This window comes from Macrotis lagotis, chromosome 1 (genome assembly GCF_037893015.1).
Source record: "Macrotis lagotis isolate mMagLag1 chromosome 1, bilby.v1.9.chrom.fasta, whole genome shotgun sequence".
NCBI lineage: Eukaryota > Metazoa > Chordata > Mammalia > Peramelemorphia > Peramelidae > Macrotis > Macrotis lagotis.
Window position 1 is genome coordinate 227785624 of NC_133658.1, and position 24696 is coordinate 227810319.

Genomic DNA, 24696 nt, shown 5'->3' on the forward strand with positions numbered 1-24696 from the left:
TTATCTGACCTCAAGCTAGTAAAATATGCCCAATCCCAAGTACTTAAGTGGGTTGGGAAATAATTGGGGAGCATTGGTTGTTCTCCTAAAATAAAAACATTCCTTTGAGGTATTTTCTGGATGTCCAATTCCTGAAATCTTGAAAACACCACCCAAAGCAAATCACATGACCCAGCACACAGTCTTCTTTGTTTATAGGTTGATTTTTGCTGGAAGGCCAGGGGCTATTCTTTGAAGTATGGACACATAGCCCAGGACTTTTTGTTTCCCTGTGAGACTTTGGAGGGCTCTTCCTGGGACTTTGAAGTGTGATATAAATGTTGCTGATTTCCCTCACAGATGAGAACTTATTGTGGTAAGATAACCTTATTTTTAACTTGTGATCTTATCGTGAATTGTGATTTTACAGACTTATAACCTTATTGTAATCTATGATTTTACTAAGACATCTGACTTTTTCCACTTATTTTTTTTTCTTTACCCACTTATTAAACTTAGTAACTTTCATAATTTGAGAATCATGGTCATTTCTTCTCCAATTTGAACCAAAACTAAATTATAGCTGCAGTTCCTGATTGTTGTGCAACAAAAAAGGCCAACTATTCATGTAAAATAGGGGTGAACTAGGGGCGGCTAGGTGGCGCAGTGGATAAAGCACTGGCCCTGCAGTCAGAAGTACCTGGGTTCAAATCCAGTCTCAGACACTTAATAATTACCTACCTGTGTGGCGTTGGGCAAGCCACTTAACCCCATATGCCTTGCAAAAAAGCCTAAAAAAAAATAGGGGTGAACTAGAGAGTGGCAGAAAATATCTGGGTGTTGTGAGATGAGGGGTGGAGACCTTCTGAAGGTCTCAATTTGGGGGGGAGCATAGTAAGCAACATTTTCAGCTGAGAGCACAGGAGTTGGAGTACTGTAAGCCTCTTGAGAAGGGATGAAAAGTGTGGGAAAGCTGCTGTGTTGAGTGGGATTGTGAATTGATTAGAAGGAAAAAATATTTTCTTGATATTGAGATTTTATACATATATATATATTTAAAAAATCTGTAGTAGATGCAGTCAACTTAGTTTCATAATGTTCTCCAGTTTTATTCAATCATGTGAATAGAAATGAAGGCAGTACATAATGGAAGTAATTAAAGACTTGAATTTGTAAAAGCAAAATTTTCTATAGAACAAAAAGGCAACAGACTTTAGAAAAGAGAACAACATAGATTTGAACTTGTTCTCCAGGGGTTCAAGAAGGGCAAGAGAATATACTATAGCTAGTGCAATAGAAGTGTTGGCATAGGAAAGAACTGAAAATCCAAGGGATTAGATATCATAGTGAGGAAGAACATGGTTTGGAGTTGTAAGATAAAGGAAGAAGTGAAGTATTTTTCCTAATAAACTTACTTACAATTACTCATCAGTATTTATCTTTTTATGTTCTCTCTACTTCCATTTTTATATTTTAAAATTCCTATTCGGCTCTAGTCTTTTCCTTAGGAATACTTGGAAATATTCTGTTTCTATTTTCCTCCTAGTAGGATTTTTTTTTTGCAAGGCAAATGGGGTTAAGTGGCTTGCCCAAGGCCACACAGCTAGGTAATTATTAAGTGTCTGAGACCGCATTTGAACCCAGGTACTCCTGACTCCAAGGCCGGTGCCTTATCCACTACGCCACCTAGCCGCCCCTATAATCTGTGGTGAGATTATGCTGATTCCACAAAGATTAGGACACTGAAAAATCATTTTTTTAGTTTGTAATAATAGCTTTTATTGCAAGGTTTTGATTACATTTTTCTCCCTCCCTCCTCCCTTCCTCCTCTCCCTGACTGAAAGCAATCTAATATAGATTCTACATGTATATGTGCTAAACATAGTTTATCTGTTTTCTAATTCATTTGTTTTTGATATGAAATATCATACACTTCTTACATTTTATATTTTTTCAATTTTTTTTTACTTTGAATATTTTTTGTTGTCTTGTGAAATCATTACATTCTGACAGGTTCTTTTCATTTTCAGGAAATCTGTTACTTTAAGTTTTTGCTTCCCAAGTATGTCCTCTAAAACTATCACTTCCTTTTCAATTCCTTCTTTTAGTACTATCATTTCATTTATAACACTATTACTCTTTAAAACAATATGCTTGCTTCATTTCTTCTAGGAATTCTAACTGATTTTGTGACGAAGCTTTAAGTTTACCCTGAAGGCTTTGCTTAATTGAATTTTGGAGTTATTTTTCTCTTCTGGGTTTAAGTCTTAAACTCACAAGAGCTTTTTAAATTTACTCATTTTTTTCCAACCTAATTTTCTGGTTTGGGATAATCTGTGCTAAAGCTTTGCATACTTCTGGTAGGAATATATTCATTTGGTATAATCCTGGATCTTTTATCTGGTGTCCTGATGCAGAAGTCAAAGCAACAGATCATTGTCCCTGTTCTACTCTTATGTTGTGGCTCTGAAATTCCTTTTTCTATTTAAAGTAACAGCTCAAAAGATGTTTTATGACTTCAAGAGTCCTTCTTTGAGCTGGAGGGACAGAGCTGAAGACCCTATGTAGGTGCTATCTTAGAGATTCTGAATCCAGAGAATCACCTCTAGGTGTTTGAAGAGAGATCTGCAGCCCAATTCTGCTTCCAGGGTATGGCTCCATGATCCCACCTTTGCTCCAACAATTCCTGCCCTTGTCAATTTGCTTCTATGTTGAATTTGTGCTGGAAAGATTGATTGTTGGAAGAGCTGTTGGAAGACTTGAACTATTCTGTTGACCCCTACATCACACCATCTTGTCTGGATCCATTTCAAGTCAATTTTATATCTATTTTTATTTTTACTTCCTCTTTCTAAAATTCATTTATTCTAAAGTTCATACCAATTTGTATCACATTTACAGGTTTTTATATCACTTATTATTCTTAATTTACTTAATTTTGCAAATAAATCTACTGGAATTATCTATGATAAATGAGCACACATTTCATGGAAAAAAAAATTCAGTTTAACTTACCCATGGATCACAAGAATTCAGTGCATTTTTAAATCGATTCATGCAGCCATTCTGTAATGATTGGACTCCAATTATTTCAGTACTAGCTGACCATAGGAAGAGTGCGATAGCTGTAAGCATGCTTACTTCATCAGGAATAGGCATTGAATCTTCTGAAAAATGGGAGTGGGAGGAAAATAGCAATGATCTGTATTTATTTTAGAATTGAAATGGAAATAAATACCTATTATAACAGTGTGTATCTCAAAATAACAATTAATATAAATAATCATAAGTGGAGCAGCTATCCTGCTACTCAAGAGAGAACAAGGGGATTATTTGGAAGAGGTTAAATACCATATCAAAGATCTTTTTTGTATCATGGATATCTTTAAGCACTTGCTGGACTACTTTTTAGAATAATGTTTGCTTCTTATGTTCATAATTGAAAGAAATGCTAAATTTCAGGCAAGAAGTTAGTGATCTTAATTTAATTCCCATCTCAGATATTTACTTGGGTAATTATGGGAATGTCACAACCTTATAAGAGTTTCTGTTTCTTTATCTGTAAAATAGTTTAATAATACTTTTACTAATTATCTGACAAGGTTATTTTGAAAAAGGGCATTGCAAGCAAAGTATGACATAAATGTAAATTATTGTTATATTAACACTACAATATAACTCATCAAACTTATAAAAAAAAGAAAGTTCTAATTCTGCTAACTAAAATGAGAGCCTAAAAGCTATCAGATGAGAACAGAACTAAAGAAAAAATTATATATAATTCGTTTGGAAATTTCATATTTCTAAATATTTACATACAAGCTTCTTGAAACAAAAAAATCTAAAACTAATTAACTGATTTCAAAAATCAGAGACATCTAAGAGTAACATCATATTTATTTGCTTTATGCTGAAAGACTGCACACTTCCACAATCCCAACCCTAAAAGAAATCTGGTACAATTTCTTTAATTATAACAATACTCATGAAATTGTTGTTTGAAAAAAATTTCAGATTGTTCTTAATAACTGACTTCCTGGGTTACTGGCTTTCAAACCTTTGATGAAATGATTATGAGTCAATTCTAGTGGATAGAATGAAAATAAGCTCATTAATAACACACTCAGAGGCAGCTAGCACAGTGGATAGAGCACTGGCCTTGGAGTCAGGAGTACCTGAGTTCAAATCCAGCCTCAGACACTTATTACCTAGCTGTGTGGCCTTGGGCAAGCCACTTAACCCCATTGCCATCAAAAAAAAATTAACACACTCAAAAAAAATGGTCTCATGACTCCAATACTCAAATGATTTATCATCTCATCAGTGTAGTTATTCTCTCCAAAATTTCAAATTACAAATATTCCAATGTTTTTACTGATGCTCAATATAGACCAAATTTAAAAATTCCAAGAATTAATATAAAAATATATATATCCTTCATTTAATGTAAAGTCACTGTATTACTAATAACTAAATCAATTTTGATGCAAATTTATTATTCAGAGAATATACCAAATCAATTTATAAGATCTAGACTCCCTAGACACCATTTTATGCTTTCTACTTTGTTCTTAGGTTGACATTATCCAGATTGACATATATTTTTATGTCTAGAGCTAAACTACAGCAACTGCCCTGAACAACAATTAGCATTTTGTCATGAATAAGAACTCTTACCAATTTTGTTAGAGTAGATCTTCTAATGAAGATACTAACCATTAGTTAAACAACAGTTAAATAGTTAAAACAAAAAGTTAAATAGTTAAAACCAATAGTTAAATAAGCAAACCATTATTGTGGGAAAAATTACAAAAAAGTTGGCTCAAACTATTTACTGATGTATAGAAAGAGACCAGTAAGTCCAAATAATAAAAAATATGTAAATAGCAACTCAATAATGAAAAATTTGGCTAATCTGCCAAATTTTAAAGGGCCTGAGATTATTATAGTAGGAATAATGAGGCAAATTTAAATTGATGACACTGTAATTTTAAATACTATATTCTAATTTTCCCTTTAATATTTTCCTTGTAATTTACTTTGAATATATTCATATAATTATTAATGTTAGTATTAATAAGTTTATTGGATATTAATATTTTCCTTTGAGTATATAATTAAAAAAATCTTTTTAGTCATTAGAAAATTTACTAAAATTACTAAAATTATGAAAGCATTTTATTCATTATTCAGATCATTTAAAATCCTAAATGTCCTAAAATTATTCATTTTCTTATTAATCAAGTAATTATTTTTTCCCTAAAAACGAAGTCTAATTTCAATTTACAAGAACAAAAAGCAAGAAAATCAAACAAAAAAAAATGCCTGCAAACGTTTATGTATGTAAATGTTAATTTCTCTTACTTTCATATTGTTAAATAATGTTGTATTTTTAGGAATGATTTTTATTTAATCTGAAGGGTGCCTTTCCCTCTACCCTCAGTAATATTTCTTCAGTTAGTGGAAAAACAGATCTTCATAATGGATTTTCACCTATCCAGCAAATCAATGATTACTTGCATACATAGCAGTGAAATTTTACCTCTTTAAAAATCTGAACGTGTCTCCTGGAAAGCTTCTAATGGAAATCAAGGTGTTCAAGAGAATTTTCTAGAGCAGAAATGTAAAACAAGCAGACAACAAACCCTCCTGAACATGGACTGAACCAGATTAAAATATAACTGGGAATTGAACCACATTAAGATGTAACTAGTAAATATTTAATAAAATAAATAAAATATAACCAAATATAGATAACTTTACATTTTAAACGAAGCTAATATATGTCCCACAGGTTCATGGGCACTGTTTTTATATAAATTTGATACTACTGTTTTAGAGCATTACACAGGTAACTTCATAAGAAATAACAATCAGAGTCATCTTAGTCATGAAGTCTAAAAAAATTGCTCGTTATTAACACTTCTACACAGGTATTACTTATGTTATGTAAAAAATATTGCTGAACATGAATTCCCATGTCAAAGGGAAATTCACATTTCCTCTTTTTTGATACTTAATATAGCCATTAATTCATTTATTTGGTTAAAAATCAACATTCTGAACAAAGAACAAATATGAAAGGAACTTATAATGTAAACCATTGTGCTATCTAAACTAAGTTCAGTAACATAAATAAAAGTAATTTCACTTTTTGAGCCATCAAATAAACTCAGTTTTGGTCTTTTAAAACTAAGGACTTTTGAAAGGAAAAAGTATGACTTTAGGACTTTTAAAATCTTTTTTTCTCTGCTTGACATATATACATATATATATATATATATATATATATATATATTAGAAATAAAACCTGAACTTGAGGGTAGGCAGGGACATGAGTATTAAAAACTTTTCTTCTGGTTTGCTTCATTGTAAAAAATAAAAATCTCTAAGAAAGAGAATGGTATAAAAATAACTCCAAAAGGTCAAATGTATTCATTCACATGAATGAATTAATAAATTTACAGACTTTGACAGACATTTACAATTTTGATAAGGTTACCTGGTTGAGAATATTCCAGAATACATGCAAGAGTGCTACGAATTAAATCAGTCCACTGCTTTTGAGTTTCATCAGTCTTGGCCATTGAAAGAGTCACAATGTTTTTAATTCCTTGCAGAGCTGCACTGACTGGTAGGGGTACTTGATTATCCCCAGACTTTATTGCTGTGTCTTTCAATATTCTTGCAATCAGAAACAGAATTGTGGGTAATATTGTCATACATCCTGAAACAGAAATGGAGGATGGCCTGATGACTACTTCTTATCTTTTCAATAGAGCAATCATTTAATGAGCATTTATAAAGCACTATTACTATTTTGTTAGGCACTTTTCAAAATGATTTCTTTTACTCAATTCTTATTAAAAATTGCTAATTATTATTACTGTATAACCTAAAGTATCAGATAACAGAGTGACATTATATAGCAAAAAAAAGCAGGATCAGTATTTTTTCTTCCTCTACTTTACCATGCTCTGTAGTTTTTATTTAAAAAATAAATTAAGCTTTTATTTCTATGAATCTTCCTATTTAATACTTTTTTAATTTCTGATTCCTAATTGCATCCGACCTTTCACATCATGAAAATGGAAGGGAAAAAACCATGGAAGCCAAGACAGCCATGTACTTTAGAACAATACTTGAACCTTAAAATTATGTGAATTATTCAGTGGACTAATGTGAATTTACAAGAGCTCAGAGAAGGTAGAAAAGTAAAGATTTAATGAAAGCAATAATAATAGAATCTTCAGAATGAAGGAACAATAAATTATAGGTAGCCCAACATGTAGACAAGAGAGGAAACCCTTCCATGATACCTATTATGTATGATTAACTAGCTTCTATTTAATACTTTAATGACAGGAAAACTATTTAGTGAAGTAGTTTATTTGGATATGTTTAAAAAGTTCTTCCTTAAAACGAGTCAGAATTCTTACAAACTTAATTTCTTAGTCTGGCTCTCTGGAACTGCAAAGAATATGTTTACTCCTATAAAACAGTCCTTCAAATATTTAAAATTAGCTATCTAATGCTGCCCTGAAACTCATTTATCCAGGCAAAACAGAATGGTTTCAATCTATAGGTAGATGGGACCCTGAGAATCTAGCCTAGTACAATTCTAGTACTTAAACAGAAATTCTCTCTAAAACACCTTCTATTAGTGATAATACTGTCTAATTTTTTCAATTATTTCTTGTATTATATAATTTCCAGATTCTTCATTTCATATTTATCTAGAAGTTCTAATATTTATTAGTATAGTAAAAAGATGTTAATCTAGATGTGGTCTTTAAGGACAATATCTCAATGGGACAAATTATATTTCTAGATATTGCACAAAATAACAATCATATGATTTCTGAGTTTGAAGGAAGTCATGAGCAGTTTCAACTTTGCTTCTATTCATGCATTTTTTTTTTAAAAGCAACTATGCTACCAACTAACTTCAGATGTTCTCTACAGTTCTATTCTGGGTCCTCTTATCTTTTCCTATAAAATCTCATTGGTGATGTCATCTAAATGCAAATGATTCCTAAATCTATACATCCAGCCTCTCCTCATTTAACTTTCAGTCCTCCACAGGGGATTAGTGCAGCTAGGTCATATACTAGCTTGACTTTAGTGTGAGCATTTTATTTTACACCTCAGAAATCAGCAAATGGTACAAATAGGGACTTGCTTCTTGATTTGTTTATTGTCTAGACTTAAGAAACTGAGCAGAAATGTTAATTATGCTGATTAAACATAAAAGTATATTGTAAGTACTTTTTTTCTTTTCTTGGAGAATTAATTGTTTCAGAACATTACTGGTCCTACATCACCAATCTCCCTTCAGGCTTCTTGAACTGCATATCTTATAAGTATTTTAAACATAAAATGAATTACTGCTGAGGGCACAACAATACTCCCAGTCATTCAGATTCACAATTTCTGTATTCCTTCTGTCATTTCATATTTCCAAACCACTTTCAAATTTTGTCATTTCTATTTTCTCTCATGTAGGTACCCTTCTCTCCAATCAACAAAGCTGCCCTTTGTAGTTTAGGCCCTTACTACTTCTTGTCTGAATTACTGCAATAGCCTTCTAATAGTTCTCTCTGACATAGGCCTCTCCCCACTCCAATTTATCTTCCATAAACAAGAGGTCTAACTACGTCATTCCCTTATTCAATACTGAATGTATTAACAGATGTAATGTGTTTTGCAACTATTACTATTTTCAGAATTAAACAAATGGTCCTTTTTGGCATTTAAATCTCTTCACAACCTAGCCCCTTTTCCAGGCTCCTCACACTTTATACCCTTCCACAAACTTATAATTCAGTGACACTCACCAACTTTTTGCTGTCGAAAATAGCACACTATCACCATGCCTTTGTATTGGTTGTCCCTCATGTTGGGAAAGCTATCTCTCCTTATTTTCTCTTCTTAGCTCCCCTAGTTTCCTTCAACACTCACTAAATTATACTTTCTGTTTGAGGTCTTTCCTGGATCCCTACCAATGGTACCTTCTGTTCTGAGATTATATTCCATTCTACTCTGTATGTTCATTCAGTCTAGGTACTCAGGTTATTTAGACAATGCCTTCCCTATGACATTGTGAGCACTTTGAGGTCAAAGGCCTTTGTTTTTGTCTTGGTACAATGTCTGGCACATAGCAAATGCTTACTGGCTGATGGACTTCATACTAATTTTATTACCAACTAAAATCCCATGTATTATTCCCTTTTTAGTTCTTAATGTAACTGAATTTTAAAAATTAAATACAGAATTTTGGTTTGGCAAGAGAGAGGATTGTAGCTTGTCAGGAAAAAAAAAATGAATCTTGATTCCTAAACCCAATCAATTATCTATTGTTTAAAAAAAGAAATCAGTTCCTCATCCAAGTCTTTAATAAGAATCTTGTGACATATCATATACAGTGTGGCATACCATTTCTTTTAGATTTTTGTTAGTTCATAAAACAATACTATTTAAGCTTGGTCTTTCACAAATATGTTTAACTGTACTCTACTCATGCTTCCAGTTTGCTCACAAAATACCATGAGAAGTTTTGTCAAATACCTTTGAAGAAATTCAAACACGATGTCTATGGCATTGACATGTTCAATTATTCTATAGTAGTAAATTATTATTTTAAATGAGGTTAATTTGACTTATACTATGAAGGTTGAGATTTCCTTTCTTTACTTAGGGCTTACAAACTATCAACTTAAAAACCTCTTCTAGAATTTTGGAGCAAATAAAAGAGACGGGGAGAAGGGAGTTAAGAATATATATATAGTACTTATAGTATCTTGTGTTAAGCATATTTAAATCATAATCTCATTTGATTTTCACAATACAACTGTGAAAATTATTTCCCCATTTTACAGTTGAGAAAAGGGGTGGCTAGGTGGCACAGTGGATAGAGTACCAGACCTGGAGTCAGGAGTACCTAAGTTCAAATCTGGCCTCAGACACTTAATAATTACCTAGTTGTGTGGCCTTGGGCAAGCCACTTAACCCCGTTTGCCTTGCAAAAAAAACCTAAAAAGAGCGAGAGAGAGAGAGCGAGAGCGAGAGCGAGAGCGAGAGCGAGAGAGAGAGAGAGAGAGAGAGAGAGAGAGAGAGAGAGAGAGAGAGAACTGAAGTAAAGAGAGTTACTTGTCCAGGATGACAAGGCTGGTAGGTATATGAAGCCACATTTGATCTCAGACCTTCCTGACTCCAGGTCCAGTGTTCTAAACACTGTAGAACCCAGTTTCCTCTAAATAAAAACCAACTTTACTATTTCTAATGGTTTCTAAAATATATCCTCTAGTTCCACTTTTGAAATTCAAGGCATTTGTCCATCTTTGGGCCTTTAACAACTCATCTATCCTACCTTTCTCAACTGAACACACATTTTATAATTACTATGATAAGCACCTTCAGTACCCTTACCCTTAATTCTTCTGAGCTTGGGGATTTGAACTAATTTAAAAGAGGAAGACATTGTTTATTCCTAATCTTGGCTTTCAATACCTACTTTTTGTTTGGTTGTTTGGTATACCTGTTTTTAGTTTAGAATCATTCTCCAGTATGGAATTTGAGTATAGGAAATATAGAATTTGAACCCTAATAGTAAATTATTCTAATTAGGTCACATATATAAAGATGTATATGTATATACATATATATTTATATATTGCTTTCTCATTCTTATTCTGAATATAGTTTTTTTAAATCCCATTTTATTGCATACCAATTTTTTTGTAACCTTCAGTTCATTTTGAGTTTTAGTTAATAATAATAGTTAGCAATTATATAATGTGTAATGTGTGCCAGGCACTGTACTAAGAGCTTTACCATCATTCACTCATTAACAACCACCTGGGAGGTAGATAATATTATTATCCTCATTTTACAGTTGAGGAGACTGAAGCAAATAAAGATTATGTGATTTATCTAAGGTCTCACAACTAGTAAGTGTCAGGTTGGATTTGAACTCAGGTCTTACTGACTCCAAGCCTAGTATTTTATAAACTGTGCCACCTAGGCACCTCTCATGACAAAAAGGGGCAAATCATAAATGCTGGGAGGGTTGTGGAAAAAAAGAGGTATTTGAATGCACTGAGAAATGATCTAACCATTCATTCAGGAAAATAATTTGGAGCTATGCTATAAAGGGTTTTTGCATACCTCTGACCCAGAAATACAGTCTATATCTCAAAGAGAACAAAGAAAGATGAAAAGGACCCATATGAAGAACAATATTCATAGTAGTTCTGAATGTGACAGAATGCTATCATGCTGTAAGAAATAATAAAGGGGACAGTTTCAGAAAAATCTGAGAAGACATGGATGAACTGATTCAAAGTAGAGTTAGCAGAAACAGGAGAACAATTTACATGATAATAATAAAATTATAAAGATTTATAAACTTTGAAAGATTTAGAAAATCTGATTGGGGTGGCTAGGTGGCACTGTGGATAGAGCACTGGCCTTGGAGTCAGGAGTACCTGGGTTCAAATCCAGCCTCAGACACTTAACAATTACCTAGCTGTGTGGCCTTGGGCAAGCCACTTAACCCCATTGCCTTGTAAAAAAAAAACTAAAAAAAAAAAAATCTGATCAACACAAAGGATTCACAATGAAACAAACTATTCACCTCCAGCTAGAAAGCTACAGCCTGAAACATATTTTCCTTTCTTTTCTTTGTTCTTAAAAGTATTTTAGACATGGTTAATGTGGGAATTTTTTTGAATGACTATATTTATTTGTCATAGGTTGTTTGTTGCCTTCTCCATGGGTGGAAGAAGGGAAAGAGAAAAAAGGAAAAACTAAGAAGTGAAAGTAAAATAAAAGCATAGAAATAAAATAAAATCAATGAACTCTTGGTTCACTCTTCTAGTAAATAGCTTAATTTTTTTATTATAACTTTTGTGTCTTTTTAATAATATTTTAAAATTTAATAAAAGTTTTGTCAAATAAACTTTTATTAAAGTTTATAAATTTTAATAAATTTGAATTAAAGTTTATAAGTTTTATTAAATAAGTTTTATTACTTAAAAGTTATTTAAAACTTTTACTTGAAAACAAAGTACTGTAATATTCTATTTCAATGTCATAAATATAACAAATATTTTCTCTGAAATGTAAGAAGTATACTAGTTTTTACTTTCTGATCTTTGCTACTGAGTCTTTTTTTCTAGAACATACAATTTGAATATCTTCTACTATTTAGACTAGCAAGGAAGATGTTTCAGGTAAGGAAATTCTTAGTTTAGAACTATATCTCAACAATTTATACCACAAAATAAAAATCACCAACAGGTTTTAATCATCTATATTTTAGGTACTTTATTTCCTGTGTCCTTTTAACCTCACTGAGTACACTTTATAGATATATTACTAATATATTTGGTTTTAATTGGTTAGTATTACTATGAGTAATATATTGGTATTGAACACTTCAGTTACTTAGTCACATCCCTCTATTATATTAACACTGGATCAGGAAAGTTAGGATCTAACATGAGTTTCCAAATGAAAAAGAAGTAATTATCTTTTAACAATTTTAACTTAATCATCAATATAATTTTGTAAATTCTCAAAGTGAAAAACTGAGATTTTGATGTGATACTTAAATTGACATCTTGGGGAAAATATAAACTATATTTTACAAAGAGAAAAAAATAAATCTGTAGAGATATTTTGTACTTTTCCTAAAAGGAAAAAAATGGATATTGTAACAAAGTAATTAATTTATTTCTATTTCAACAGATCCAGAGTTCTTAGTTTATTCACTTGATAAGTTTGAATTTCAATGACAGGGTGATGTGTTGGCTTTGCCATGAAATAGCAAGTTATTTGTCACAAACTAGCAAATAATTTCTTTGAACCTTACTTTCACCATTTGCAAAACGATGGAGTCTGTAGATGATCTGAGGTTCATTCCAACATTAAAATTTGATGATACTATTTTCTACAGGATTGTGACATTTTGTATTCTTTGTTAATTATTTATCCATCTTTCTACCTTTTGTGTGTTTCTTTTAAAAATCCAATAAATGTAGCTCACAATGCCAAGATTTTTTTTCTTGTCATCAGGATTATTCACATTTCTGTTTATCAGAACTGAATTTTTTTAGAGTCTTTCTCTTGAGTTGAATTCCACTTTAGATTCTCTGGCAAATTCATTGTTATGTTCTTTCAATTTTTTTAAATCTGCTTTCCTAAAATTTGCACAAATTATTCAACTAAGAGACCACAAAATTTTCACTAGTCACCACCACCCCTTCCCCAAACTTGAAAGAAAAGAACACAAAATAGGAGATGATCAAAAGTCATGTTTCTGTCACAAGACCTCGCTCTAGTTCTGAAACTAAACTAAAAACTATTCCCTAAGCATGTTCTGTCTTCTTTTAAAAGTCTCATATATATGGTCCTCATACCTGGAATAGACAATCCCCTTATCTTACTCTACTGAAATCCTTCCTTCTTTTGCTTCAAACTCCTACCTCTTCTATTAAGCATTCCCTATTTTCTCCCATCTAGCATTAAGGGAGTGTGTAGGTGGCACTGTGGAGTGAGTGTTACTGGGCCTAGAATCAGGAAGACTTGAGTTCAAATATGACTTCATACACTTATTAACTGTGTGACCCTGGGCAAGTCACTTAACTTTATTTGCCTAGATTTCCTCATCTATAAAACAAACTGAAGAAAGAAAAGGCAAATCACTCCATTATTTTTGCTAAGAAAATCCAAAATGAGGTTGTGAAGAGTTGAACATGATTGAAATGACTCAACAACAGAAATAAATCTCCTAAAACCTTTAATGCTATGTGTGACTACTCCTACACACAATTTTAACTTTTATGGTTACTAAATAAGTAGCATTATATATAATATCCCAAAAGTCTTAGTTCTTTATAAGCTATAAAAATATACAATTTTAAACTACACTAAGATTTTTGGGATACCCTTCATATATAACATTTAAAAATTTTTTCTCTTTGAACATTCATTTGGCATTTTCAAATTGTGTATAAGTTTACTTGGATGTCCTGTTTGCATCTCAAACTGATCACTAAAAAACATTTATTATACTCATTTCCTAAATCTGCTCCTCCTTTAAATCTTTCAATTGCTAATGAAAACAATCCAGTCTATAGTTTTGAAAATGCTCTTTGCAACCTCCCAAGTTCAAATCTTCTAATCACTCTCAACTCATCCTTATCTGTAATACTAGATCAACTGCCAAATCTTGTTAATTTTTATCTCCATAATTTCTCCTTCATTTCAATTCTTCTTGCCACTCACATAATCAATACCCTAATTCAGATCCGTATCACTTTTCACTGAAAAAGACTTCTAATTTGACACCTTGCTTATAGTGTCTCCTTTCTCCAATTCATTTTCCATTTAATTACAAAAATAATCTTTCTAAAACAGAGGTCTAACAAATAACTTCCTTGATCAGGAATCTTCATTATCTCCAAGATAAAACTAATTCTAAGGTAAAATGCAAACTTTCTAATTGTCAAAAATTTAAATAAAAAAACAAAAAACAAAAATTGCTCAGCTTTGAATTTAAAGCCCTTCACAATCTGACTCAAGTCTTATGTTTCTAGACATATTTCATATTACTCTCATTGAGGCACTCTACAATCTAATCAAACTGGCCTATTTACTTCTCCATGACTTTGGTATGCCATATTCCACCTCCATGTCTTTGAGTAAGTTGTCTCCATGGTCTGGAATGTACTTCTTCCTTATCTTCATCTGTCAGAATGACTAGTTTCCTTCAAACATAAATTCAGGTGTCACCTTCTACATAAAGTCTCTCCTAATCAATCCTAGTTGTTGTTTTCTTCCTCATCAATTATATTGTAAGTGCTACTTTATTTAAATGTTGTATCCCTTCTGTAGAATATAAGACCTTTGAGGACAGAAAGTATTTTTCATTTTGTTTTATCAGAGCCTTACAGGCACATAAAAGGTACAAAAAAAAATGCTCATTGATTTGCATTGTTTCCTTTTCTGGAACTCTTTTGTAGCTCCAGTTAGTTAGACAATAAAACCCTTATACAAATCTTATAGCATGTCTAAAAAAAGCTCTATGTCTACACAATGATAGAAATAAAGATAAAAATGACCAATTCAGTCTTCCATATATTTCCAAATGTTCACAAATTTGATACTGTATAAAATATTCATGTAATTAAATGAAGTTTTTTTTTACATTCTTCTATATTGATGAAAAGCCTTGAGATGTTCAACTGACTTTCAATGAGTTTTTGTATAATACATTCACAATACAAATACACCATCAATAAGACTGTTAGAAAAGAAAGGAATTATTTTCAATCAAAAGCAACTTAAAGACTTCTTATAATTTTGCATCACTCAAAAATATCAAACATGTTAGTGAGGACAGAAAATTTTTACTTAAGTACTCATTAAGTATAAGTTAAATAAGATTAAAGGAGAAAAATAGACTATAACAATAGTATTGGTGGCAACTAAATTATATAAACAGTCTTAACTGATAATAGTAACAAATAGTAATCTTGAAAGATTTGTTCAGAAAATAATTTCTAAAACACACAGAAAAATACTACCTAAAATATGGACATTCATATAAAATTTATTTTCCACCTTATATACTTGATTATAATTATAGTACTTTGAATTATACTGTATCATTATTATATAATTAGAAAGCATTACTGATAGTAGCTGATATAGATAAAATGATACAAAATGAAATTCATGAACTTTTAATAACCTGACTTTTGTTATGGTCAATTTTTCCTTTATATACTACAAATAAAGCTTAAACCTTAAGTTCCTAAAATAAATTTTAAAACATGAGAACTTTTTAACAAGTATCCAAAGCTTATCTATTATGTTGAAAAATAGAAACTACTGTTGGTGCTAATAAGTTGCTAATGTTTGTGTCACCAGGTTATCTCCTCTGGGGCAACTTCCTCCCAAATCCCCAATATGACCTTTTCATTTTTCAGATTAAGTACATTTACAGAAAGCTGCCAGATTTTACAAAGCAAATGTTAATTTTTTTTCAAAAACTTGTTAACAGCTTAACAATTAATGTATTGTAGTTATGTTTCAGTTTCTACTGTTGGTTAAAAAAAAGAAAATCAGTCTTTCTCCTGACATTTTTGTGGGTCCTATAAATTACTTTAAAAAGAATTATTATAATTATATTCATCACTAATCAGTACTTGAGGTTTGTAAAAGAAAGCAAATTAAAATAAGAACTTAAAATGACAAGGAAGTAATCTTCATCAAATGTAATGCATATTTACTTGTATATATTAAGAACTACTATACCAGCAGGAGAACAAAGAGATGGCAGGTCTGAGAGGATGGTAACTGCAGAGGCCACTAAGCGAGCACTTTCTTCAGATAATCGAGTTTTGGTAGATACATGACTAGGTGAATCTGACATCTTGGTACTGAGATGTGGCATATGCCGGACTAAGATGAACATCAATAACTCCATGGTTGCAAAGACAAGAGATTTTCCAGGAACAAGACCACCACTGTCACCTCCTTCTCCTAAGACAGGGCAAGTCTCTTTTTCCATATCATCTTCATCTTAGATAAAAGAAAATTTAGTGAAACTTTCAAGATAAAAGGCAACATATACCACCAGATAAAACACAATATGATAAAAATACTTAAGAAAAGTATTCAAAAAAATTAGTAAATACAAATCTAATTGATACTATGGCACAACCCTCACTTCAATTGGTTTAATTATATATCTATTATAGAATTTCATTATACTCAAAATTGCTTTTTTTTTAAAGTATTACTGATTGGGCTTTAAAATGCTTTGGTTATGTAGAGATATAATGAAATTTGTTACCTACATAGATCTCAGAAAAAAGCCTTTCAAATTTTATATTATAATCACAAGTGAGATTAAAATTGTTGGCAAGTTCTATGATTTCATGTATTAAAATGTTTCTAAATTTATTAATTGAAGAATTCATAATATGACAAAAAAGAATAAGAGAAGCTTATATTTATCTCATGCTTTAAGATTTATTAAATTTTTTACATTATCTCATTTGGTCCTCACATACATCCCTTTGAAGTAAGTTCTATTATTAGCCCCATTTTATAGATAAAAGAACTGAGACTCAGAGATCTGACCAGGCTTTACAAAGCCCATATCTAAGGATAGATTTGAATTCAGGTATTCATGATTCCAAATCTAGTACTCTGTTCCTTATATAGCACTGCAAAGAAAAAATTCTGCTCATTTTCCTTCTAAAATTTATGTTTTTTTAAAAAGGCAAGATAACTTTCAATGTCTTACTTAGAATGTTTCTTTTTTCTTGCAAATAATCTTGAGCCGCTCTAACTATCTGCTGTACTACTCCAGTAACCAACAGCTGGACTGAGGGTGGATTCCAAGTCAAAAGGAGTCGATGTAGTACATTCAGCAACTCAACACCAATGAGCTATGATAAATTAAAAGAGAGAAATTTGACTCATTATCAATTCTAAAATCATTTACTTGAATAAAAATATAATAAACTGTGTGCAAAAAAATCAAGAAACTTAGATTAAAGGTTCCCGAAAAACACAAAGCACAAGAATTATAGCACAAATAATCAAAGAATAGTGAATGTATTTTCAGGCAAAAATCAGATTGAGACTAGTATTTAAATACTTAAATAAAATGTAGAATATGGATTACTCTTATGAGGCTAAAAGCATTAAGGGTATTTACTTGCTAAAGAATATTACCCACTCCACTAAAAGGAGGCTGTAATTATTTCTTAATCTGAGCAAGTAGATAAAGGTCATATAAAAAGAAAATAATTACATTTTAAGTAATTTTCAATTATATAATCTAATGAACATGACTACAATAAAAACATACATAAGTCAGAAGTATGAAGAGTTTCAAATATTTTTGTTATGTCCCACCATATTACTGCATCCTTCATAATTTCAGAAAATTAATTTGGCATTCCTATTTCACTGAGAAAATACAGGACATACACAAAGAGAAACGAACTCTGACCTCAACTATTTAAAAATTCTCAGCATCATCACATCTGATCTCTTCCTTATTTCCTCTCTATGCCTTCTTAAAAATAATTCCTTAAACTATGCCCTAATCATAAGTCTTTTTCCTCCTCTAGATGGCGATTTGGGAATCAAGCATTCTAAATTTTGCTGCTGTTTACTCTCTAGTACTATAAAAAAAAAATCTATTGACCTTTTCCCATCCTTTTTAGGGCCAAAGTTCTTAGAAAAAGTTCTCCAGGTTTGATGTTTCTGATGCCTCACTACCAATTACCATCTCACTGTAATTATATAAACATATTAATTTGAACAGTAGGAAAGTTAATAAGACATTCAAAACTAAATTATTTATCAATTGCCTTTTGGACAACTCCAAGATATTTCATATGAACCTCACACTCAACATATCCAAAACAGAACTCATCTTTCCCTTCAAACTCTCCCTTCTTTTCAACTTTCCTTTTGTTGAGAGTACCTCCATCATTTCAGTCACCCAAGTTTGCAGCTTCAGTATTACTCTGGACTTGTTACTTTCATCCCCCATACCCAGTCTTTTATTTTTATTTTGTTAGGTTTTCGCAAGGCAAACGGGGTTAAGTGGCTTGCCCAAGGCCACACAGCTAGGTAATTATTAAGTGTCTGAAACCGGATTTGAACCCAGGTACTCCTGACTCCAGGCCCAGTGCTTTATCCACTACACCACCTAGCTACCCCTCAGTCTTTTATTTTTATCATGCCATTTCCACCTTCACAACATCTATTTTATATGCCCATTTCTTTTCATTCACATTGTTGCAACCTTAGTTCAGGCCCTCTTCACATCTCACATGAACTACTGAAACAGCTATTAGTCTTTCTGCCTCAAGTCTCTCTTCACTACAATCTATCCTCCTCCAAATGACAGTTATTTTCCTAAAGTGTAACTCTGACTATGTCACCCTTTCCTCTCCCCCCCACTTCCTATATTATTAATCTTATACTTCACTGTCCTCCATGGCAATACTGGATGTTACATTTTCTCAAACTCAACACTTTATCTCCTGTCTCTATGTGTTTGTGTTAGTTGTGCCCACACTTAGAAAGCTTCACTCCTTCAATTCTACCTCTTAGTTTCCCTGACTTCCTTCATGATTGATCTAAAATCTCAACTACCACTGGAGGGCTTTCTCAGCAACTCTTTCAGATGATAATATCTTTTCCTTCTTCCTCTGGGGACATTCAATGTACTATCTATATCTATATCAATATACATATATATATATATATGTATCTATTTATGTGTCAAATAGAAGTTCCTTGAGGAAATGGACTGTTTGTTGAAATATCTCAAACTCTATATATTTTTCATTCAATAGAATATCATAATCTAGACAAAATTTTTTTATCCACTTGATTTTTTTTCTTACATGATTCATAGACCAAATTTTTGAATGATCAATGGTCTCATTTAGGATTCTGCAATGCCACAGGATATAATGCAACTAGCACAATTCCATTCACATGCAGAGCAGATGGGGAATTTAATCTTTATTTGTTATCTATATCTAGAGTAAATTTATATATATATACATCTATATCTATAATCACCATCTATAAAAATTCTTTCTTCCATTTGGACTCTGCTAAGGAATCCTTTACTATAGGTACACATATTTATACTATGCTTGATATCAATAATAAGGTCAAGCAAAGGTATTTCTACTATTATTTATTTTAAAGAATCATGATTTTTACAAATGTGTGATATGTACCTTTTCAGAGAAAAGTTTTAACACTAGTATTTTCTGAAGAATCAAATGCTTCTTTATAATCAGTAAATACAGAATGATTTTGTATTTTCTGCATTTATCAATTGTTACTATGAAATGCAATATACAGTAAAACAGATGTCCAACCTTAAATTAAAAAGTTTTTATTGAAATAATAGAAAATATATTTTGATTTCCTATTTTAGTGAGAGTTCTGCAGTAGTTCAGCTTCATTTATTAGAGCATTTAGTAAACCCACAGGTGGGCCTCAAAAAAAAAATCATACTGTGGGTTACATTTTGGACAGCCATGCCTATAATAATTACTATAGGTACACATATTTATACTATGCTTGATATCAATAATAAGGTCAAGCAAAGGTATTTTATATAGCCATGCCTATAATACAATTTATGAAGGCCTTCCTTCCCTCACTTTTGTTATAAGACTGGTTTGTCTCCATCTCATCCAGGCTCAGTGTTCAGTGGTCACTTGTGGACCTGATCCCATTGCTGGTTAGCAAGAGAACTTTGATCTGCTTCATTTCTAACATGGCTCAGTTGCTTTCTTAGGAAACCTAGTGCTATCTGCTCCCCAAACCTCACCATATTGATCCCAACAATGTGAATACCCTTAATATATAATCCACTATAGCTAAGAACTCCTAAAGTCAAGAGTATCTTAGCCTTCCTCATGGCTAGGATTGGAGATGTACACCACCACTCTAAGTCTTTTCATATATTCATCACAGATATCCTTGGTATATGTGTAAATGATGTTCATAATGATTTCATGAAAATGAGACAATAAGAGATAAGAATAGTTTAACCAAGTTATTTGGTATTCACCATGTCCAGTGCCTCTCAAATTTCTTTTAAGAAAATACCTATACTATAGAGTTGTGGAACTAAACATACATCTTATCCCTTCTATTTGTTGACCCAGAAACACATTTTCCAACATTTTTGTCATGCTCTACTATGTTCATTTTTAAAATGAAGTCAGAGTATCAAAGTATATGTTGATTAAATTTGAAAGAATTGTGATATTCTTAGCTGAATTTCTCTATCTCTTTATACAGTGCAATAAATGCTAGTAAATATGCTAAAAGAATCTTCACTGAGGTCTTTTTGTTTATACTAATCATTAATTCTGCAAAGCAAAATGATCAAATAGCCAATGAGATGATTCTTCCTGCTGGTTTTGAATGCTAGGAAAAAACCAACCCTGTTAACTCCTTCATTTACTTCTCTTAGAAAAATCTGTGAGTTATCCTTTCATAAATCTCTAACTTCCTTTTGTCTTCTGGTTCCTTTTACAATGAGAATGTCAAGATAGATATGACTTGAATACTACAGTAGCATTTCATTTCTATAATAGGACAATAATTTCATATTTATACAATAAACACTAAAGTCTTGCTTTTCTGCATTCCCTACATTAACATGCTGTCCTTCACATGCCTAAATTTAAAGTCACTTATTACCCTCCCCAAATACATCCTTCTTTTCAAATCATCTTTTAAAGTCCATTTCAAAATTCTAGTTCTAAAAAGTTCATTAGATGTGAGGTGTCATCTGTTTCATTTAATAGAAAACTCCTATCATGAGATGAAAGATTCATTGTTTATTTTAAGGTATCTGAAAAAATGGATTATCCATGGATTTATCTCATCTAGGACAAATCTCTACAAATAATAGATAGTTGATAATTATTTGAATTGAACTATATGTAATATAGAAGACTAATCAAAAAAGTATGTGATTTTATATAACACATATTATATATATACATATATATTACATTCACACATATTTCTATATACATAAAAGGAGAAAAACAAATTCCAAATATTTAAAACCACAATGTTGTGATATGTTATTTTACTTAATACATTTACTTCAACAAATTGAATTTACTTAATATAAAGAACATAATTTTACAGCTTTAAGATGCACTGTACCTGATCCTCTCCAATATGAATTCTGGCACAAGGGGATTCTAGTAAGGTATGCAATGCCTGCAGACATGCTGTAACATGTTCAATAGGTTCCTCAGGTCTTGGGGAACAAAGAAACTGTATGCTAACACCTAAAATATATAGAAAAATTATCCTAATTTTTCAGCTTCATAAAATTGAAATTGCTTTTAGATAACATAGAGATTATTTTAAAACAGGTTTATCACTGCTGTGGACATACTCTACAAGAAACATCTCAAATGGCTCATCTAGGTCACATCTTTTCTAAAATGAGTCAAATTTGACAGGTTCTAGTACAGCTTTTCATTTAGGTTTTATAAAGAAAAAAAGGAAATCAGTTATTAAATTAATAGAAAACTGGGAAGATAATACTTATTTTAACTTTTAGGTCCTATCCAGAGAGAATGTTTTAAATACCAGGGTTTAAAAATTACATAAGAACTAAAAAGATTTATGAAATTATATCAGTAATATTTTTTACATATACAGAGTTTAAGAAGAGATCAAACTGTATGGGTATTTTCAATATAGTGAGTGAACAACAACTGTCCTTATTTTGAATACTAGCAAAGACACTCTGTTAGTCTTCTTTTTAAGTTAACAAGTTTGCTAATTAGTTTAGCACTTATGCTCTTTCTATTTTGCTTCCTTCTTAGGACAAATATATGAAAGCAACAAATTTCACTAGACAGTCTAAATTCTTAAGTGTTAAATCAACACCTACAAATGCAATATCAATTTAGATTCATACAAAGTTATTTATTGTCTATTCTCACTTTTCAGCATGATACAGTCTGGTAAATGCCAAGCAAAAAGGAAAGCTGCCAATTGGTGAGGAACATTCAATTATGTCCTTCTATGAACTGTCCTGGAAGCTGAATTTTTGCTAGAAAAATTTTAATATTTTATATATAATTTTTATAATAATCTAGCATCATTTTGAGAGATAAATTTCCCTTAATTTACTGTACCTTCTATGAATACTGTAATTAATTTTTTCATTATATTGAAGAGGTAAAATCTCAGAGGTAATAAAAATCATTCTTACCTAAAATTAGATGCATTCTATCTTTGTTGATTTCTGGCAAAGATTTAGTATTAGCTGTTGCACCAGGTGCCTGGTTTAAAATGACAGGTGTTGGACGCTTTTGTAAACCAGATACTGATGTTTCTTCTGTTGGTTCTGAACTAGTAAATCCTGTACTATTTAACCAAAGTGCTACTGCATGAAGAATTGGAGCCCAAGAGTTCCGATAGTGAAGTCGAGCTGTATCAATCGTCTCTGGAGTATAAAATGCTCCCCCTGTCATTCAGTTAGAAATGTTTACTTCTTAGAATAAATATTCTTCAAATTATAAACAACACAGTTCAGTATGAACTCTTAACCTCATTTCTTCTTGTCTAACCACGACTTCAATTATTATCCTTTACACAGCTTCTTAGGAAGCCCATCCTTACTTGTGTTTTTTGGAGTATGACTAGAGTTAATAGGGATTCTCTTGACTTTGCTAGGGTCACCAATAATTTTAAGATTTTCTTCCTCCACAGTCTTGGACATCTATTTTTTTTCACTTCTATTTGGACCCCACCAGTAGGAGAACTTTATTCTGCTTCCCTTACTTCTTCTCAGTTCCAAATGAAAGATTACCATCACATTGATTTACAAGGAAGATGGCATAATAGACTCTATATAATTCTTAATAAATTGAATTACTGTCATCAAGGAATACTATTTATTGTTAGGACTTCAATGAGAAACTCGGGATGGTATATAAGCAGTGCCCAAATTACAAATGAGTTATGAACTAAATATATATACTGATTAGGAATCTGGAATGAATTTTCTCATTACATAAATGTTATAAATGGGGGTGGAGTTCTATAGTGCTTCCAAGGACTAAAGGTGTTTTTGCATTGTACAGAATAATTCTCATTTGTAACTCTTTTTTTCCTTCTAGAGGAAAATGTATTCCCAATTTGAAAAACTTCCTTTTGGATACAAGAAATTCACAAATTGAGGACTACTTATGTAGTTTTTAACATAAGGCACTTTTTTTTTTCATAAGGCACTTTTTCAAAAGAACAAATACAATATTCATTATAACTTTCACTGATGATACAATTTTCAAAAAATTGGGGGGAAATGAATAATTACTTCATAATTATTATTCAGTGTCTTATTCCACAATATTATGAATAATATTCAATATTTTCCTTTGATGAACAGATAGGACTATTCTATTTTGAAGTTCCACAAACATGTTTTCATGGAGAACATCAGAAAGAATGTTGTAGCAATATTGTTCAGTTGTATTTCAGTCATTTCTGACTCTTTATGACCACATTTAGGATTGAGAGAAATGATTACTAATAAGTATTGATATGGGGAGATCCAGAGTTCCCCCTTTTTCTGAAGTTCTCATTTCAAAACTCAGTCTCTGGTCAGTTAGATCCCACCCAACCTTATAAGGAATTTGATCTAAGATGGGGAAGCTCATTTCACTCTATACAGGTTTTGGTGGGAATAAATTATTTGAATAGATTGTCCAAAATTGGGCAATTTAAAAGTAAATGACATAATCAAAGTTTATTAGAATTAAGTCTAGCCCTTCCTTGTAAACCATTTCTTTGTTTGTTTGTTTGTTTTAAGGTTTTTGCAAGGCAAATGGGGTTAAGTGGCTTGCCCAAGGCCACACAGCTAGGTAATTATTAAGTGTCTGAAGCCGGATTTGAACTCAGGTACTCCTGACTTCAGGGCTGGTGCTCTATCCACTGCAACACCTAGTTGCCCCCTCTCTCATTTCTTATTAATTAAGAGTTGTCTGCCACCTGCTGGGGCACCCATTTTCCAAGGGCATATAAACCGTAAACTCATCAAGACTGTCTTTGGTTCAAGGGATGACCAAATGATCAATCCTTTTATTAATAAGATGCCAGCATTATTAATAA

General features: G+C 31.6%; 1 protein-coding gene across 4 annotated transcripts in view; it reads right to left on the reverse strand.

The window, feature by feature from the left end:
* The window catches only part of HEATR5B (HEAT repeat containing 5B), a 136307-nt gene that overhangs the window by 14806 nt on the left and 96805 nt on the right, over window positions 1-24696 (reverse strand). For all 4 annotated transcript variants that reach the window (XM_074209704.1, XM_074209702.1, XM_074209701.1 and 1 more), the window contains 6 exons: window positions 22796-23050; window positions 21730-21857; window positions 17300-17444; window positions 16303-16569; window positions 6482-6706; window positions 2995-3146 (listed from right to left, as the gene is read on the reverse strand). In XM_074209704.1, the coding sequence (XP_074065805.1) occupies window positions 2995-3146; window positions 6482-6706; window positions 16303-16569; window positions 17300-17444; window positions 21730-21857; window positions 22796-23050 (1172 nt within the window). The remainder of the gene's footprint in view (window positions 1-2994; window positions 3147-6481; window positions 6707-16302; window positions 16570-17299; window positions 17445-21729; window positions 21858-22795; window positions 23051-24696) is intronic.